At 39.6% G+C, this 18,395-nt stretch overlaps 1 protein-coding gene across 1 annotated transcript in view; it reads right to left on the bottom strand.

Moving 5' to 3' along the window:
• The window catches only part of col4a3 (collagen, type IV, alpha 3), a 106,042-nt gene that overhangs the window by 54,406 nt on the left and 33,241 nt on the right, over positions 1-18,395 (bottom strand). The window contains exons 2-15 of the mRNA XM_037546897.1: positions 16,178-16,234; positions 12,677-12,766; positions 9,163-9,207; positions 8,985-9,029; positions 6,463-6,525; positions 6,313-6,366; positions 6,087-6,113; positions 5,262-5,336; positions 4,639-4,701; positions 2,092-2,127; positions 1,962-2,006; positions 1,733-1,807; positions 1,611-1,655; positions 1,087-1,149 (exon numbers count right to left, since the gene is read on the bottom strand). Coding sequence (XP_037402794.1) covers positions 1,087-1,149; positions 1,611-1,655; positions 1,733-1,807; positions 1,962-2,006; positions 2,092-2,127; positions 4,639-4,701; positions 5,262-5,336; positions 6,087-6,113; positions 6,313-6,366; positions 6,463-6,525; positions 8,985-9,029; positions 9,163-9,207; positions 12,677-12,766; positions 16,178-16,234 — 783 coding nt within the window. The remainder of the gene's footprint in view (positions 1-1,086; positions 1,150-1,610; positions 1,656-1,732; positions 1,808-1,961; positions 2,007-2,091; positions 2,128-4,638; positions 4,702-5,261; positions 5,337-6,086; positions 6,114-6,312; positions 6,367-6,462; positions 6,526-8,984; positions 9,030-9,162; positions 9,208-12,676; positions 12,767-16,177; positions 16,235-18,395) is intronic.

The following is an 18,395-nucleotide window of genomic DNA, read 5'->3' as shown; positions in this document are numbered from 1 at the left end:
CTGTCTTTTGCAAAAGTTTGCAACAGTCAAACTGAGGGCAAATAAAATGATACAATTTCTCTGAAATCAAGCTTGAGGTGCGAGATATCGACAGTTCTACACGTGTTCAAACTAACTTATTAACATCCAAATAAACCACATTGACTGTGGCCTTCGGACCGGACTTTTTGGTACAATATACACAAAGTGCACAAGCTACATGTCCCTGGCACTGAGCGTCCGATAACACGATTGATTCTACTTGCGATGGTTTTTCTTCCTCTTTTTTTAGACATTGTGATCCCATATCGTTTTTTGTACAGTGCAATGAGTGAACTATAGTCATATTTTTCAGTAAATGCACAATCGCACGTAAGCACAATTTCCTTCACATTAAGGATCACAAATCTTATGCAGTAAGAAGCTACATCACTCTTGTGAATGACATGCCTTTTAGATATGTAGCCTTATTCAGCAATAACTACTGTTTACAAAGATTTAATGTTCACAGCAAATAACAAACATAAAAGGCTGAACCCATTATAAAGGTGAACCCATTATAAAGGTGAACCCATTATAAAGGGTGAACCCATTATATGTCAAAATTTGTGCACAAAATGTGATATATGGAGCTGCATCGCTGAACCATGGACAGATGTCCATAAGAATCTCCTTAACATCTCTGCAATTTCTCCTAGACGACAATGAAATCAGATGGGACAAAAAAGCCTTGCTAAAGCCTCTTGTGGCTCAGATATTTCTTCTGAGCAGTAATCTCCCATGTGTCCTCTTGAGTTTTAGTAGAAATCTCAATAAAGTCAAACACTGCGCTCAGATAAGCCAGGACAGTAACACTCATGTTCACACGCAACTTTGCTCTCATCTCTCCCTTATCACTCCGGCATCTCAGGTCCGCTTTTTGTCCAATGCTATTTCCATATATAGGAATTGTAGGGGAATCAGCCTTATCTCTTGAGCCATCAAAGTGTAGCATTTGAGCACTGAACTTCTCTGGGTGCAGATTCAAGTGTGAAAACATCTGCAAGGATAAAATACAAATGTGGAAATACGGGTTTAGATATGATGTTCCAGTATGAATCATTTTACCAGAGGTCCAGGATCTCCTCTCTCTCCTGCTTCTCCTTTGCGGCCAGACGCTCCCGGTGGGCCCTTTGAGAGAACAGAATGGAAGTCGGTCAATTATAAGCAGTGAATCTGTTCTGAAAAGGGGGCCATGCAACATGAAAAAGGAGCTGTCCAATATATGAATTTGTGACATGCCATGAAAACAAAAATTATTTATTTGTGAAAAATTATGGGGAAAAAAATGTAAAAAGGATAAAGTGCATGAAGTACAAAAGAAGAAGTGCTGATTCCTAATTTTCTTTGAACTGGGATAAAGTAGCAAAAAAATCTTACTATTCCAAGCTGTTGTACATGTTTCACAAGGCCGGATAATCCTTGGAATACGAGGTGAAGGTCAGTATTCAACAATATATTTTAAAACCACTACCTGGAACAGGGTTCATGCATACTTTTGGCCATGTACTGTCTCAGAGGAGAACGTAGAGAAAGGTAAGACGTCTCTGTGAATGAGTGCGTGCATGTCTGTGAGTTTGTTTATGACTCACTGGCATTCCAGTGCAGCCTTCTTCTCCAGGATCTCCAGGTTCCCCCTGTGGCCAGTGAGAGAGGAATTATCAGAGAGGTACTGAGTTATGTAGCTAACTATTCTTTAACCGTCTTAGCTTACTTTATTCTCCTTGGTTCCTGTTGCATATAGCTTGGTGCCTCTCTGTCCAGGTAAACCAGGTGGACCTCTCTCACCCTGCAATTAAGTCTCATTAAGATCAGCAAACCAGTTCTCATCTTTCATAAATAAGTCACTGCTATATCATACAGGCATGTAATTGTAGGCATGCTTTCAGGTGATTTGTTGGCAAAAGGGGTCAATTTAATAGAACAAGTGGTGTGACACTGACCTTTTGACCTTGGGGGCCTGGTATTCCTGATATTCCCTCTTTACCCTGCAAAACACAAAATGATTTCAAAGATAAACAAAGACATATACAACTGATTATATACAAAAATGCTGCTTTATTTAAGACTAACCTTCTCTCCTGGTCGCCCAGGCTTCCCTCTTTGTCCCTGAGGAGAAAACCAGACTTCCGATTAGGTGGCCACAAAACCAAAAGTTAGCACATTTGCACATCCATTTCTAAAAACAGACAAGAGTGCCAGCCATTTTCTGCTTCAGTAGCTTTTTAAAAAGCTGTTTTTGTGTTTGCTACACACTTTTCTAAAAAATAACAAAGAAAGACACTGTTGGCTAGCAAGCCTACGTTGTTATCTAGCTTGTGTGTCTCGTTTAGTTTTTGATTAATTTAGTTAAATGCGGTTCTCACAATGTTTAATCTCGATACTATATGCCTCTTTTCTAGTGTTTTCAGTTTAGCACAAGGGTCAAACTCTTAGCACATCATGTAACAGTACGATTTGATTTGCAATATAGATGTACACTTTAAAGTTTCTCAGGCCTAGTTACAGTCGCTAAGCTATGACAATCAGTATTTAAGGTAGAGGATTAACAAAGGGTCAATGAAGGACTTTCAAGTTAATAAATATATTTAAAACATACACACAAGAATTCATGAACAGAATCTTATAGGATATACACCACCCGCTGTACTGACGACACTGACTGCATTAGCTGTACTGATTGCACTAGTTGCACTGACTGCATTGACCACTAAAGGTTCTATGGAAACTCTCCTTGTCTGTCTGGATTAAAGTGACCAGTCACCAACCACTTTGTTATCTCAAAATCAGGTCAAGTCAATGTTTATTTTATGTAGTGCTTTTTACAGCAAGTGTTGTCACAAAGAGGAACCAGGAGAGGAACCAATCCTCCTCTGGTCGACACCACCTACATAAAACTGATAAGCTGACAAAAAACGGATGTCATGCACAGCAAAACTTGCCAAAATCTTCCTGCATTTGGGAAATTATTCATGGTACATTTATTATGTTTTGGACTAAATCACCTGAAAATAAACAAACACACAAACACAAAATAAATGCCAAATTTTCTCACTTTGCATTTTTTAATCAATAAAAATATCTGAATGTTATATACACTGCTCAAAAAAATGAAGGGAACCCTTAAACACCACAATATAACTCCAAGTAAATCAAACTTCTGTGAAATCAAACTGTCCACTTAGGAAGCAACACTGACTGACAATCAATTTCACAGCTGTTGTGTAAATGGAACAGACAACAGGTGGAAGTTATAGGCAATTAGCAAGACACTCTCAATAAAGGAGTGGTTCTGCAGGTGGGACCACAGACCACTTCTCAGCACCTTTCTGCTTTCTGGCTGATGTTTTGGTCACTTTTGAATGTTGGTGGTCTTTCACACTCGTGGTAGCAGGAGACGGACTCTACAACCCACACAAGTGGCTCAGGTAGTGCAGCTCATCCAGGATGGCACATCAATGTGAGCTGTGGCAAGAAGGTTTGCTGTGTCTGTCAGCGTAGTGTCCAGAGGCTGGAAGCCCTACCAGGAGACAGGCCAGTACACCAGGAGACGTGGAGGAGGCCGTAGGAGGGCAACAACCCAGCAGCAGGACCGCTACCTCCACCTTTGTGCAAGGAGGAACAGGAGGAGCACTGCTAGAGCCCTGCAGAATGACCTCCAGCAGGCCACAGATGTGCATGTGTCTGCACAAACGGTTAGAAACCGAGTCCATGAGGATGGTATGAGGGCCCGACGTCCACAGATGGGGGTTGTGCTCACAGCCCAACACCGTGCAGGACGCTTGGCATTTGCCAGAGAACACCAGGATTGGCAAATTCGCCACTGGCGCCCTGTGATCTTCACAGATGAAAGCAGGTTCACACTGAGCACATGTGACAGACGTGACAGAGTCTGGAGACGCCGTGGAGAGCGATCTGCTGCCTGCAACATCCTTCAGCATGACCGGTTTGGCAGTGGGTCAGTAATGGTGTGGGGTGGCATTTCTTTGGAGGGCCGCACAGCCATCCATGTGCTCACCAGAGGTAGCCTGACTGCCATTAGGTACCGAGATGAGATCCTCAGACCCCTTGTGAGACCATATGCTGCTGCAGTTGGCCCTGGGTTCCTCCTAATGCAGGACAATGGTAGACCTCATGTGGCTGGAGTGTGTCAGCAGGTCCTGCAAGATGAAGGCATTGAAGCTATGGACTGTCCCGCCCGTTCCCCAGACCGGAGATCCCTCAGGAGACCATCCGCCACCTCATCAGGAGCTGCCCAGGCGTTGTAGGGAGGTCATACAGGCACGTGGAGGCCACACACAATACTGAGCCTCATTTTGACTTGTTTTAAGGACATCACATCAAAGTTGGATCAGTCTGTCGTGTGTTTTTTCACTTTAATTATGTGTGTGACTCCAAATCCAGGCCTCCACTGGTTAATACATTTGATTTCCATTGATGGTTTTTGTGATTTTGTTGTCAGCACATTCAACTTTGCACAGAACAAAGTATTCAATGAGAATATTTCATTCATTCAGATCTAGGATGTGTTATTTGAGTGTTCCCTTTATTTTTTTGAGCAGTGTATATATGCGTGTGTAGAGAGACCAGAAGATGAGAGATTCCAAACAGTTGTCTTACTGGAACTCCCTGGGATCCTTTCTGGCCAGATGCTCCTGGAATACCTGGGGATCCAGGGTCTCCCTGCAACACAAATGACAATGAGATGCATCTATTCGCTTACCAAACCACAAGTAATTACCAATCACATCAATATTCTGAACATACAATCATACCTGATTGACCAACCAAAAAAAAAAAAAAAAAAAAAAAAACTAAAAAGGGTTTGTTTGTTCCAATAACTTCAAAACCCATAAACACAGTCAGTAATATTGGTGGCCTTGTTCTGTTGAGATTATACACTTGAGTTGAAAAAGACTTGATTACAGATGCCACACAGTTAAATTCACACACGATTTAAAACCCATTCAGATCTTGTGGGTCTGTGTTAGAAAATGTGTTGAAAAGAAAAATCTCTATGGTTGCTATGGTTGCACAACATCAAGGAATGCTATGGTTTCGTTTTGGCAATAGCACTAAAAACAAAATTAATACTGACAATTCTTTTTTTCCTTTTTATTACCGTATCAAAGATAACCTGACACAAAAAACACAATATATATCATGAAAATTGTCATTACACCACTAATGCAGCCTAAACAGGTGTTTGGAATTTAATAATGATACTGTTCTAGAGCTCTTACCGCTGACCCGTCTTTACCCGGGAAACCTTTCTGTCCTCTCTGAGGAGCTGAATATGGAGAGTAGTGTGTTTCCCCCTGAAAGAACAAAACAAATCTTTATTTTAGAAGTAAATCAACCATAGCTACTCTCACAACACGTGCACAGCTTAAAAGAGACGACAGGTAACTATGGCTGTGTGTTGTAAGTGTGTACCGTGTATAGTTTTGTATGTATATAACATGGGACTGTGTATGCTAATACAGTCTTGCGGGGCCAGAAGTGATAAAGAAGAAGGCCTGTAATGCTCAAGAAGCTGTCTGTTCATGGGGCCCACCCTTCAGGAAAAAGAACCAATCAGTCTGCTGATAAAGCCAGAAGTGGGAAAAGCCCCACCTCATCGTGGACTTGTATGTAGGTGCAGCAGCCACAAGCTGAAAGAAAAACATTTTTGGGAGTTTGTTGATGCTGTTTTGTCAGACTTTGCCCATAATTTCAAATAAGAGCATGTGAGTGGTGCAGAGTGTGGAGTGGAGCGACGCGATCCTGCCTGGAGGCTTTTTAAAAAGACGGAGCAGCAGTGGTCTCTCTCGCTTACTCTGAAATCACTCCAAAACAACTCCATCCTCTGAGCCAGACTGGCCTTTTTCTGCACACTGACACGAGATGTTGGACTGGTTTAGAAAACTCACACCTCATTTGTTCCCTGCCTAGTAAATTTACATTCCCACTCGTATGTAGCCCAAAATTCCTCAAAGTTGTGCTAGTTATATGATCACATCTGACCCCGCGAGACTAATGCTATTATTGCATGAGCTATCTACTTCACATGCCAAAGGAATACACACCTTGATACCTGGGGCACCAGGTTGTCCCTGGGGAAAAAAAAAACAGGAAAAATAAATTTCCAAAGGCTGTTAAACAGCCCAGGATTTCATACACTGATTCTGCAGACAGAAATACAAATACACACGGTCAGATATCGGAATACTGATTGCTCATTTTATTGGCTGCAGACTTCAGTGTACTTTGGCAGTTGCTGTGAGAGATGCTAGACAGTTTTTAGGGGCTTACTTGTTCACCGGTAAAACCAGCAGTTCCTGGGGGTCCCTGAGGTCCCCTTTCACCCTAATAACAAAGCACAAGCTCCATTCAGTATTTGTGCAATAGTAGTGCAACACTGCTTGTCTTCTCATTTATTCTCATTATTGTATTTGTTGTTACCTTTGCGCCATCGCACCCTGGGGCACCAGGCTGCCCTCTGGGGCCCTCATGTCCTTGCTCTCCCTAAAAAGAAAAGACATCAAAAAAAATTACATAGAAACTCTCTCTCATTATAAAATCAATAATGGGATGATGCAATACGGCAGGTATTTATCTCTTTCCTTAATGTTTTTAAAAGCCTGACTTCGGAGTTTCACGTTATATGCAAACAATATCAAAAACTACTCTATTCCACAGTCTATTTCCATTACCATGTGTAAACATAGAGATGTGCAAATGGGGTATTTTGGTTAGTTGGCCAAACATTTGCACAGTAATACCCCCTGGTACACTCTTTACTCATGTAAAGAGATGAACACAGGCTCAAATTGATTCACCTGATCTATGAACCAGGTCACAACTATATTTCTGTCTGTCTGTCCCTTATTGATGACCTTTTGCACTTTAAAACCGATAAACAGTTTTGACTTCGGGACAATATGCCAGACATATACACCACCAGTAACCCCATATATTCGCTACTATTCACTGCATGTCTACTATGGATTTTGTACATTCATTCAGATTTTTTTCCCAGCCGGTGTGCAGCTTAAGGGTCTGTTCCTTCAAGTAGGCGTAAATGTCGGTCACTCAGTTTATTCAAAGGTTATTTCTCTCAGCCACTAGCAGTTTCACCTCAGTTAACTTTAACATTGCTGACTCAGCGAGTGTCATATTTCAACCTGCGACTGGGATGCCTGTCAACATGTTAGGTCTTTAATCAGCATTGAATTCCCCCTAACAAAACTCCCCAGTAATTATCAACAACAATGAGATTATCAGGCCTGGTGTTAACACCAGTCATCATGAGGTCAGCGACCCTGCAGTAATCCTCATTCTAGAGAAGCACCTTTTTACCTATTAACTAAATTTTAGGACAGTTCTCAAATACCTATAAGCTCAGCTTTCAGTACTATTAACTTTAAAGATCTCTCACTGATCACCACTTGTTACATCCACAGAAGCTTAAACTTTAAAATTTTCTTCCACAACTGCCCTTTCAAACTAGCCCAATTTGGCGGGAAAGCTGCAAACCTGGCAACCCTGGAAAACGCCCATACTGAGTAAATCTCACATATGGATGGAATGCACATAATACACAAACTTAAAAGATCCAAAGGGGATGGAAAGGAGTATGGTCATTTTACAAAGAGGGTCACAGTTGTCTTTTTTCTGACTGAGGGGAATTCCCTGAGACGATTTCTTATTTTCGGATACATGACACTTGAAGACAGAAGAATGCCCTGTCTTTAGTTTGGTCCAACAAATCAGGCACCTCAAAATCTAGGATAGACTCTCTCAACGTGTTTCTAAAGTGGAGATTGTACCAACACCTGTCTAATGACTGAATTCTGTCCAAATTAGACGCACCTAATACACACCAAAATAATCTTTATTGGCAACTTGACCCTCCTAATAGATCACACAATATTTCAAAATTTTTCTTTCAACATTTAATGTAAAAAAAATCTACATGTTCACACCTCACAATTCTATTCAAACACAGTAAAGTCAGCATATACAAACTCCCGTTTTTCACCTCCGTTTTGTTAGCTTACGTGTCTCCATCCATATTGGGCAGGTAGTTGTGATCGTGTTTGTATGATGATGTTTTTTGCAAACGCCATTAACTATGTAGAATATTATACCCAATCATATATATATATATATATATATATATATATATATATATATATATATAATTATAGACTAGCTAAATTTAACCCTGCAGTTATGTCATTTTGTTCTTTCTGTGACCAATATGATAAAACCATTAATCATCTCTTTTGGGATTGTATCTATTGCATCTTAGTTTTCTGGAATGATTTTTCAAACAATCTTAGGAAAGTATCTTGTGAGCGACAGCAGTGTCACTCAGAAAATACTTCTCTGAGTGCATCCCTTAGGAAATATGAGATTACTGTTAAATAATTTTTGATATTTTGACAAAATACTACATGTAAATGCTACATATAAATGGCACCTCTGTCATTGCCACTCCAGGCCTAGAATACTAGCTATAGCGCTATGTAACTTTGGAGGAGTGGGCATGAGACCTCTCACGAGAACTGCATAACGATTTGCTGCACCACATACGTCACAAATACACGACTATGGATCTTCAGCTCGCTGTAAGAAGAAGCTCGATACCCAGATGCCATTGCTGGAGGAAGCGAGGAACAGAAAAGAGAGAGTGACTGAGAAAAACACCAGGCAAGATGTAATTTGGACATTTTTTGCCCTCCATTGTTGTTGTAAATCCTTTTGCATACACAATATACACTATGCAGTAAGGCAAAATAGTTTTGAAAGTTTGAGAGTTCAAGAGCTTGGACACACCATGGAGCCTGTAAAATGTTATTTGGGCCAACCCTAAATGCTACACATAGGTCAGGTCATTGCCTTTCAAGAGTAATGGAACTCCAACTGCATTATTTTTCTATAGGTCAGTCATATTAACATTCCAGTTGTCATATACATACAGGAATTCCTGGAGTGCCAAATTGTCCAGACTTTCCATCAAGTCCCTAATAATGAGAAAAAAAAAAGTATTTCAGGAGAACAATACACAAGTTTACACAATACTCCCATATTACACACAGGCAACAAATACACACTCATACGCACACATACACACAAAAACAAGTGTATGGTAAATACCCGTGAGCCTTTTGGTCCTGGTCTCCCTGGCCCTCCCACAGAACCCTGTTAAATAAAAGACAAATCATTTTCCAATTGAAATGGTATACAATGCAGCCATATAATCATCATATGATACTGACTATATTAAATCATTATGCTAACACTTAAATCTACTTTTTCTTATTTCTAATTTACTTCCTTTTTATTGCTTTTGTTAATATTTTCCAATTTTATTTCAAATGATTTTGCATTTTTTCTATTCTAGACATTTCCATTTTAAATATTAATAATCCCATGTTCGTTAAATACCAGTTTAAACCATATACATTTTTCTTGACAGATCACATACACAGTTGTATGCAAAACTTTGGGCACCCATGGCTAAATGATATTTTGTTGATGTTTTGGAGTAAAAAGAACTAAACACAACCTCTACAACAAACCATTTTAAAGAAACATCTTCTGCTAATGGGTTCAGTTTGAAGAAAAAAAACAAGGCTTTAATTTTATTACAGGGAAAGTGCATTCAGCCTAGGCATTAGGCTCTTGACCTCTAGACCCAAGTTCCATGCTTTTATACACTTTTCAGAGATGAGGTCATCCGTTCTCTCTCTTTCGACGTGTCATAACCTGTTCTGCCCATCATTAAGTTCACTTTTTGGACCCAATTAAATTCGATCCATTAAAAACACCGGGGCTTAAGGTTCAAAGGGTTCACTTGAAGGCCTCTGCTGCTTAGAAAAGTTCTGGTCTTTTCCAACAGACAAAGCCTCAGGGGCTTAGCTGTCTTATGTAGCAGTAACACACAAATAAATTATTAAAAAATCATACATCGTGATTTCCGGATTTTTTTTTAGATTATGTCTCTCACAGTGGACGTGCACCTAAGATGAAAATTTCAGACCCCTCCATGATTTCCAAGTGGGAGAACTTGCAAAGTCGCAGGGTGTTCAGATCCTTATTTTCCTCACTGTATCTTTTATTAATGACGTTCTCTTTCATCATTATGTTATGATTATTATGTTAGAAATTTTCATTTTATTCCATCACAGGTGAAGAATTGTCATTGGTAATTGTCAGCTGACCACGATTCCCGAGCGTAATAAACCCTCTGGCTCGTCCAACCTTGTACTAATCCTGAGCAAATCATAGGCTCCTCTAAGCAGCTGGCTAAGGAACAAAAAATGGATCTAGCTGAAGCACACAAAGCAGGAGAAGGCTATAGCAAGTTATCATAGCACTTCCAGCGTGCATTATCCACGGTCTGAAATGTCATTCAACAGTGGCATTTAAGGAGATCTGTGGAAGTCAAGGCAAGAACTGAAAGTCTCTCAAATAGAACTACTTATATGCTGGCCTGAAAGGCAAGGACATGTACGAAGGCTTAGCTGACACAGTAGTGGTGGTGCCATATTCTAATTTGCAGTGCTGCTTGCAAAAACATGAACTCCATGGAGGAGTCATCCAAAAAAAAACATTACCTGCGACGATAGCAAAATAAAATACGTAATATGTATTTACTTAAATTAAATGGTGTTTCCAGAACTGCATATTTGAAGATACAACAACAGTATCAAAAATATAATTAAAATGGTATGTACCTTATATGCATTTCTCTAATACATTTGAAACTGTATTACAAACATAACACCAAGTTAAAAAGACGGCAAAAATCAAATGTAAGAAAAGAAACAGCACTTTTCATTTTTGCAATTACATACTCTCAAATACTAAACTCATTCTGCCTTTGAAAATGCATTTGGCCTAATTGCAATTTTATTTTCATAGATATTCCGACCTGTCAGTCATCCCGTCAGGGTGAGGCCAACAGCATGAAAAGGCTGTATCTGAAAACATGGCAGCCAATTTAATGTTAAAATGTGGGATGAAACAGAGCAATATATCCACCTGGGATGATTATTAACTGTCTTTATACCAGACCCTAGAAGTATTGTAGGCCAGATTTTTCTGATTTCATAAATGGGTAGAAATTACTTTAATTAACGGTAGAATTTATTTTACTAAATTAGTTTAACTGGCTGAGCAGCAACCATGTTAAAACAGTGTGACTTTTCAGCCAAATTCACGCTCCAATGTTCCGTTTTCCTTTTTTAAACATTAATATTACAAAAATGGGGTGACGTGGTAAGCTGGTTCATGTTAGCCAGCTGGTAAAAACTGCAAACTGGGGCCTTGTTTGTGAATGTAATATTAGCTATGATCACCAATGGCCTTTAGCTGCCTTAGGTTTGTGGCCTTCCACAATTCATAAAGCGTAAAGAGTAATATATGAACATCCGATGCTGACTTTGTACAAGATATCCCTACATATCACCAACTGGAATCTGTATAATGGGTCTCCCTGCTCCTCTGGTTATAAAGTCTTTCAGCCACCCTTCTCAGTTTTATGAAACAAGCTGAAATCTGCTACTTATTCAATTTTTCCATTACACCTGAACACTGTTGCCATATAATTTGGCCACATTTAGGCACCAGGATGTAACTGCCACACCGTTTTATATGAAGCAAATATTAGAAAAGAAGCTAGTGAACTGGATGTGAATAGTTCAGCCTCATTTTATCAACCGGAGTGATAAACTAGAGTATTTGGCCACACATTTGATTAAACACTTTCTCATCAGGCCATCACATCTCTTTGCTATTACAGAGTGTAAATAAGTATAAGGTAAATTACATTTCAATGATCATTTTGACACCATTATTTTATAATTACATAACGCATTGTTATGCAGTTCTGGTTTCATTTCAATAATGCCAGTTGAAAAGTGTCAAAAATACCTGTGTACATGGAATTCACATGTCAATACTAGCATATTACTAATACTAGATGCCATATTAAAATGGTAAATCTTATTTTGAATTATCTGTTAAGCATGTGAGTAGGACTGCTATGTTTTGGTGGCAAGCAGTGATGAAGCATGCACTGTATGAGCAGAAGCAGGAATGGATTCCACTAAATTTCAGCAAATGTGACAGGCAGTCAAGAGTCTAAGCTGAAAAGAGGCTGGCTACTACAACAGCACAATGACCCAATGTTACGTCAAACTCCACCATACTGTACTTCAAGAAATGCAACTTCCTCAGTCACCTGACTTGAAAATCTGTGGGTAGACCTTAAACACGCTACGGACGCAAGAAGGCTCAAGAATATCGGATAACTATTAGTTGTCAGCAAGACAGAGGGTGAAAATTCATAAAACAGATTCAGAAAGAATCAAAATGTGTTTGCGAGCTGTGATCTCTGATGTCGTGGTAAAGGCGTGTTAGTACTGCCTTAGTCTGGTGTCCAAACTACTTGTTTTACTGTTAACGACAGTAAAATAGCGACACCTGTACAGTGGTTCTCAACCTGGAACTTAAGGCTCCCCAGACGGTCCTCGTTGGTACTCCATGATGTGTATTAAGAACCGACTAAAATCCTGTTCTACATGTTATGCTTTCTAGAGTGGCTCAAATGAAAAACAGATTTCTGATGAGAATTATTTCTACATCTATTTTTAATTTTACAGACCTTGACGCCCCTCTGTCCAGGCTCGCCATCATTTCCTGTAATTCCCATTTCACCTGGCAGTCCCGATTGACCTGGGATACCTGGCTCGCCCTAACAGAAAAAAGAGAAAGAGATTGTAATGTTTTCCATCACTCCATGTACTTAAAACCTCAGCTGCCCTTTTATACAATGCAAGAAGACAGCAGACCAAAGAAAGCATGCCTGAGGACTGAAGTGCATTACGTTTCCTATAAACACATTTTTTATGGGGAAACATCCTTTGTGGATATGAATGTTCATTTAGGTAGTATGCTAAACATATATACAGGCCACAAGAGTGTACACAGAGGCACATGCAGAGCTACAGGTGTGTGACCATTGTTGCTAAGTGTAGTGTATCTTCAAACGTCAGTAGTGTATAACACACTCCATCAGATAACGGACGCCTGGGTGGCCCACAGTTAACTCTGAACTTCACCACATGACAGAAGGCCACCTGGTACCATATTTTTACACAGTCTACTGGGGCTCAAGCCAATAGCTATATCAGTTTATGTTTAAATCTATTCCATGGCACATTAAATTTTATTAGCAACGTGTAGCCTGTATCCTTTGCATCCACCAGTAGAGGGCAGCAGGCTACTACTATTAATATTTTGGTAAGCGTCACACGCTCAAACCTTTTTCTTCACTTTGCAGCCTGTTGTTCACACAGACACCAGAGGGCAGCTGTTTCATATGACATTAAAACCAACACATCCTTTGGATCTCACAATGTCAAAGCAGCTTTTTGTTATGCATGCCCAGCGTTCCCTACATAACTTTGGCTACTAGAACAGAAATTGCCCCCCACTGCCCAAAAACCCCACTGTACAAAACAAACAAAAAACCAAAAAAAAAATCTACCTACTGTCTCTAGGCTGACTGATATTCAGAAAAAGTCACACCGCAACAGCTTAGACATTTGCAACAAATAAAGCGATATTTGAAAAACAAATTAAGCAATTAAAACATTGTTAATTTAATTTGATTTAATCATTGTGGTTAATTGTAACAGAATAATTTGATAAACAATTAATATTCTGACTAGTGCCCAAATCATGTTTGGAAAATATTGTGATACCTGTAAAGCAAGCATGTCAAACTGGGGACCTTCCAAGCCAAAGTGATGCAGAGGGTAATGTTTACCCTCGTCTGATGCTCTATACTCACTTCATGAATGCCTTGCGAAGTAGCTGATGAGCTAAATCAGGTGTGATTAATGAGGCAGTGTGCTGGAGTTTGGACTGGAGCCTGATACACGTGGTGTAAAGAAAAACAGTTACAACATAAATGTAACTGGCAAGTTAGAGCCAAAAACTCTTTTTAACAGCCAGCTAAACTTCCCATTTATCAGTCCCCATGTAACTGCTGACACGAGCATGCTTGTACTAGCACAAATGTGTTGACATTTTTTTTTTTTCTGTGTAATTTTAAAGAGAGCTGTGAGTACCTGGTGCTGTGGATGGTTCCTTAGAGATATGTAGGTTAAATCTAATGGGAAATTGGTAATACTAAATGTCAGTAAAGACATCTTTAAACAAAATCCCACTCGTCGTGCATGAAGGTCACATCTGAAGCACCGAGTGTGTGTTTACGATGCACACCAACGGGCGCTTTCGCACCTACCCTGTTTGGTGTGGATCTATCAAAGTGTTCCTTAAGTTTGGTTTATTTTGATGGGTGTGAAGACTCCACCCTTCCTCGGTGCACACACAAAAAAACAAACTGTGGTCTGGCAAAAATCACAGGTCTCGGTCCATGTACAAGTGGACCCTGACTCACCTGGTGGGAACACATTTTTTGATGGTCTGCACCAATTGAGGAAATTTAACATTAGAACATGCTTTTCTGTTTCATCAGCATGTGTCATGTATCATGTGTCAGCATAATCTGTTGATAGATGCTTATATTACTCTGCTGCTATAGAGTAATATAAGCTTTAAGAAGCAGATCAAATCAAATCAAATGTATTTGTATAGTGCTTTTTACAACTGGCACAAAGCAGCTTCACAGAATTCCAGTAGCAAATATCCAAAAATATATATTATTACTGTGTTGACAGTGATGCAAACAGACATTTAATTCCATGTAATTGTAATTTTGTTTACCATAATATTTCAATGAGAATATTCAAATAATAATGGGTTTCAAGAAATAAGATAGACATTTTCAAAAAAATGGTGACCTGTACTCCAAATGCTAAATGATCTATCTGGGAGGCAGACAGAGAGACAGTCAGACAGACAGACACACACCCACACCCACACACACAAGCATTCACATACTCACAGGTTGTAAACAAACTAGCCACCATGCATGCTGCCCCCTACAGAGTTCCTGAAGGACAGTATGTGGACAATAATAGCTTTCTGGGTGCGACTGGGTCTGACTAAACATGCTGGAGTCAGAACACAGATCTACAAAACGTCATCAAAGAAAAGGGTGCAAACAGCGAGTCTTACTAGGCAGAGCTTACTCTAACATCTCTTATCTCTTATAACATGCAAACCATTTTCCCATAACATAGATGAGTATAATCAAAAATACCTAACAAAAAAAAAAAAAACACCAAGGAAATTCAGTCTTTATGCTGCAACAGTTATCAGAACAGCAGCACTCACCTAAGACTTGAATGTGTTATTTATTCAAAAAGTACTTGAGATGCATTTATCACAATCTTTCCCACTCCAAAAACAACTGATTGAGCAGCAGTTTGCTTCAGTTTGCAACTTGGTGGACAACGCTGACTCACAGGTTGATTATCTGTTTTGTTTGATGTGGATGTTTTTGTTTTGAATTGCCTGTAACCACAGCAAAGTTAGATGTCCCTAAGGCAACCAAATACAGGCCACAGTCATTGCTGTGGGTTTCTTTAAAATTTTCCTCTTTTTGCAGCATCTGGACACTCACAGATCAACAGGCCCCTGGCCGGCTGCCACACTGCATTGTGGAAGTTGTAGTCTTCTTAGTTAAAGCTTACAGAGCCTCTTTAGGCCTTGTAGTAACATTTGTTTTGTGGACAGATTGCATCTGAATAAGCTTATGCCGGATTCCATCTAACTTTTGACTAACATCTAAGATCCGACTACTTTTCCTTGTTAAAAGGTATATAATGACGTGTCATTATATGTAAGGATAAGAAGGGACAACTTTGGCCTGTTTGCTTGTTTGACGCTAACTTCAGCATATTCTTCATCTGTCCATCTGTTGCTTAGTCTCTTACCTGCTAGAGTGACTTGAATCACATAGTCCACTCACACTGCATCCTGGCTTTTTAGCCCATCAAGTGAAATCTTAATGTAAGCCATTCATGCTAATGCAGGCCCTTAGAGACCTCAGTGGGAACTAATTTCTCAGATTGTGGTGGGGCAGTTTGAAACTTCATCGCGATTCAATGAGGCGCTTACGCAACTCATCAACTCTTGGGCAACACAGTATTGTCATTACATTATTTGAATGAGTATAAGATACAATACACACCTTGTCACCTTTGACTCCTTCACAGTGGCATCTGGACCTCCCACCACACACACATTCCTGTGAAAATGAAAACAAGAAACATATTTACTCTCCTGGGCTAAATTATTAGAAAAGCGAGATTTTTCATCTGAAATTTGGTAACTGAGAGCCCTATGTGAATGGGATTAGTTTTATGTGAGGACATTTCTCACTTGTTTTTGGTCCTGTCTGAACCCACCATGTTAGTCATTTTTACTGACTGCATGCTCCCAGGTCAGGAAAGATTCTGGTGCCTCTTACCTTCTTTATAACAAGCCATAAAAAATGATCTCAGGTTATATTAATCCCATGCGAATTGACTTGGAATTGAATTGAATTGAAAAATGCTATCATATTCATATTCATTCTTACATATAGAGGCACTTGAAGAAGAACTACGTTGGATTTTACGCTGTAATGTTGACAGTTGACTGTGAATTTTCAAGCTAATGCTAAGGACACAATGCAATCATTTAAGGCAGAAAGACAGATGGTTAGGGTAAACTGAAAAAATGGCTTTTGACATGTTTTCTCCTCCTTTCTGGAGTGAAGACAGTAGGTAAATTGAGTAGCCACTGCCACCTCATTTATACCGATATTTCTCATCTTGTGCGAACTGGTCATAAACATTACAGAGGTCCTACATCCCGCGATAAACCAGCATCACCTCACCTCCCTTGATCCTGTCCGACTAGGGCTTAGGATTTTTAATGTCGGTTTGGAAAAAAAGATTTGTATGAATGCAAAAAGAAACCCAAACAAAATTACACACACGTACACAAACACACACACACACACAAAACGACCTCTTAAACAAAGAAAAACAAAGCCTTGAGTTTTATAATAGGTTTCCCACCTCTATTTATCCTACCCGCACTAGAGCCAGCTCTTCCCCAGTAGACACAACACCACTGAGCCCCCCTTCATTTTATACAGATTCAAGTGCATGCTCCCAATTTGAAAACACTTTTTGAATAAAATTATCATTACTACTCAATTAAACCTGAATACTCAACTAAAGGAAAGCCTCAAATTTACCTTCTCAATGACTATTTGGCAACTTGCCTATTTAAACTTCTCCTGCTGGTCTTTCCTACAGTAATAAAAAGAACCTGACAGAAACACTCACATACATTTTTAATACCCTTGTTTGTATGCGCTGCATATCTTGGTCCTGTTCACTTAAATCCATTTTTACCGCTTGGCCTTATTATAAGCTAATTGTCAAAAAAAAAAAAAAAATATATATATATATATATATATATATAAAATCAGTACTTGATTACTAATATAATTGATACTGGTAGTCTTAAATTTTTATGTCAGTAGTGATGTTTCACAATATTACTGCTAATTTGGTCTGGATATTTTGTTGTTAGGACCATTTATAAACACTGACTCTCTCCAAACTGATCTTACAGCATCACCTTAGAACTAACTACCTTTAATAGTACAAATAAGATCTTATATTTCTTAAATCTCTTTCAACACTTTGTAAGGAGAGTGTTATTTGTTTGCACATAATAATCAGTGGCTGGAGCCTCATTTTAGTTAAACAGCTTCAGCAGAGGTGTCTAGTGCTAGGGGCCCACAGTGCACATGTCTGACTCGGATCAAGCTGTGCGCCTGCGTTATCTCAGATAGCCTCGAACTGGGTCAGACACAACAGACCTGAAGATTATCAGAGATCAGTGCTGCAGTGACGATTCACCCCATGTTTCTGAATGTAACAGAATCCCGCTTTGTCTGAGCATGTGTTCATGTGTATGCCGTTCTGATGAATAAAAACATCTGTGTAAACCATCGCAGTCTGATATGTGCGTTCATAGACTGTTCTGTTCAAATCGTTGTTTGGGTTTTCCAATGCATGCAATACTGGCAGTGACAGAGACAGCGAGAGAGACACTGAGAGAGAAGGGAAGGGAGTAAGAGAAAGAGGGATTGTGCGTGTGTGTGTGTGTGTGTGTGTGTGTGTGTGTGTGTGTGTGTGTGTGTGTGTGAGTGTGTGAGAGAGAGAGAGAGAGAGAGAGAGAGAGAGAGAGAGAGAGAGAGAGAGGACTTAGAGCAGAACATCTGTTACTGAGGGACCATAGAGCAAGACCTCTGTTACTGAGGGACCATAGAGCAGGACTTCTGTTACTGAGGGACCATAGAGCAGGACCTATATTACTGAGGGACCATAGAGCAGGACCTCTGTTAC

Source organism: Pygocentrus nattereri, chromosome 17 (genome assembly GCF_015220715.1).
Source record: "Pygocentrus nattereri isolate fPygNat1 chromosome 17, fPygNat1.pri, whole genome shotgun sequence".
Taxonomy (NCBI): domain Eukaryota; kingdom Metazoa; phylum Chordata; class Actinopteri; order Characiformes; family Serrasalmidae; genus Pygocentrus; species Pygocentrus nattereri.
Note: the sequence above shows the minus strand (reverse complement) of the source record. Positions and strands in the feature narration are given on the sequence as shown.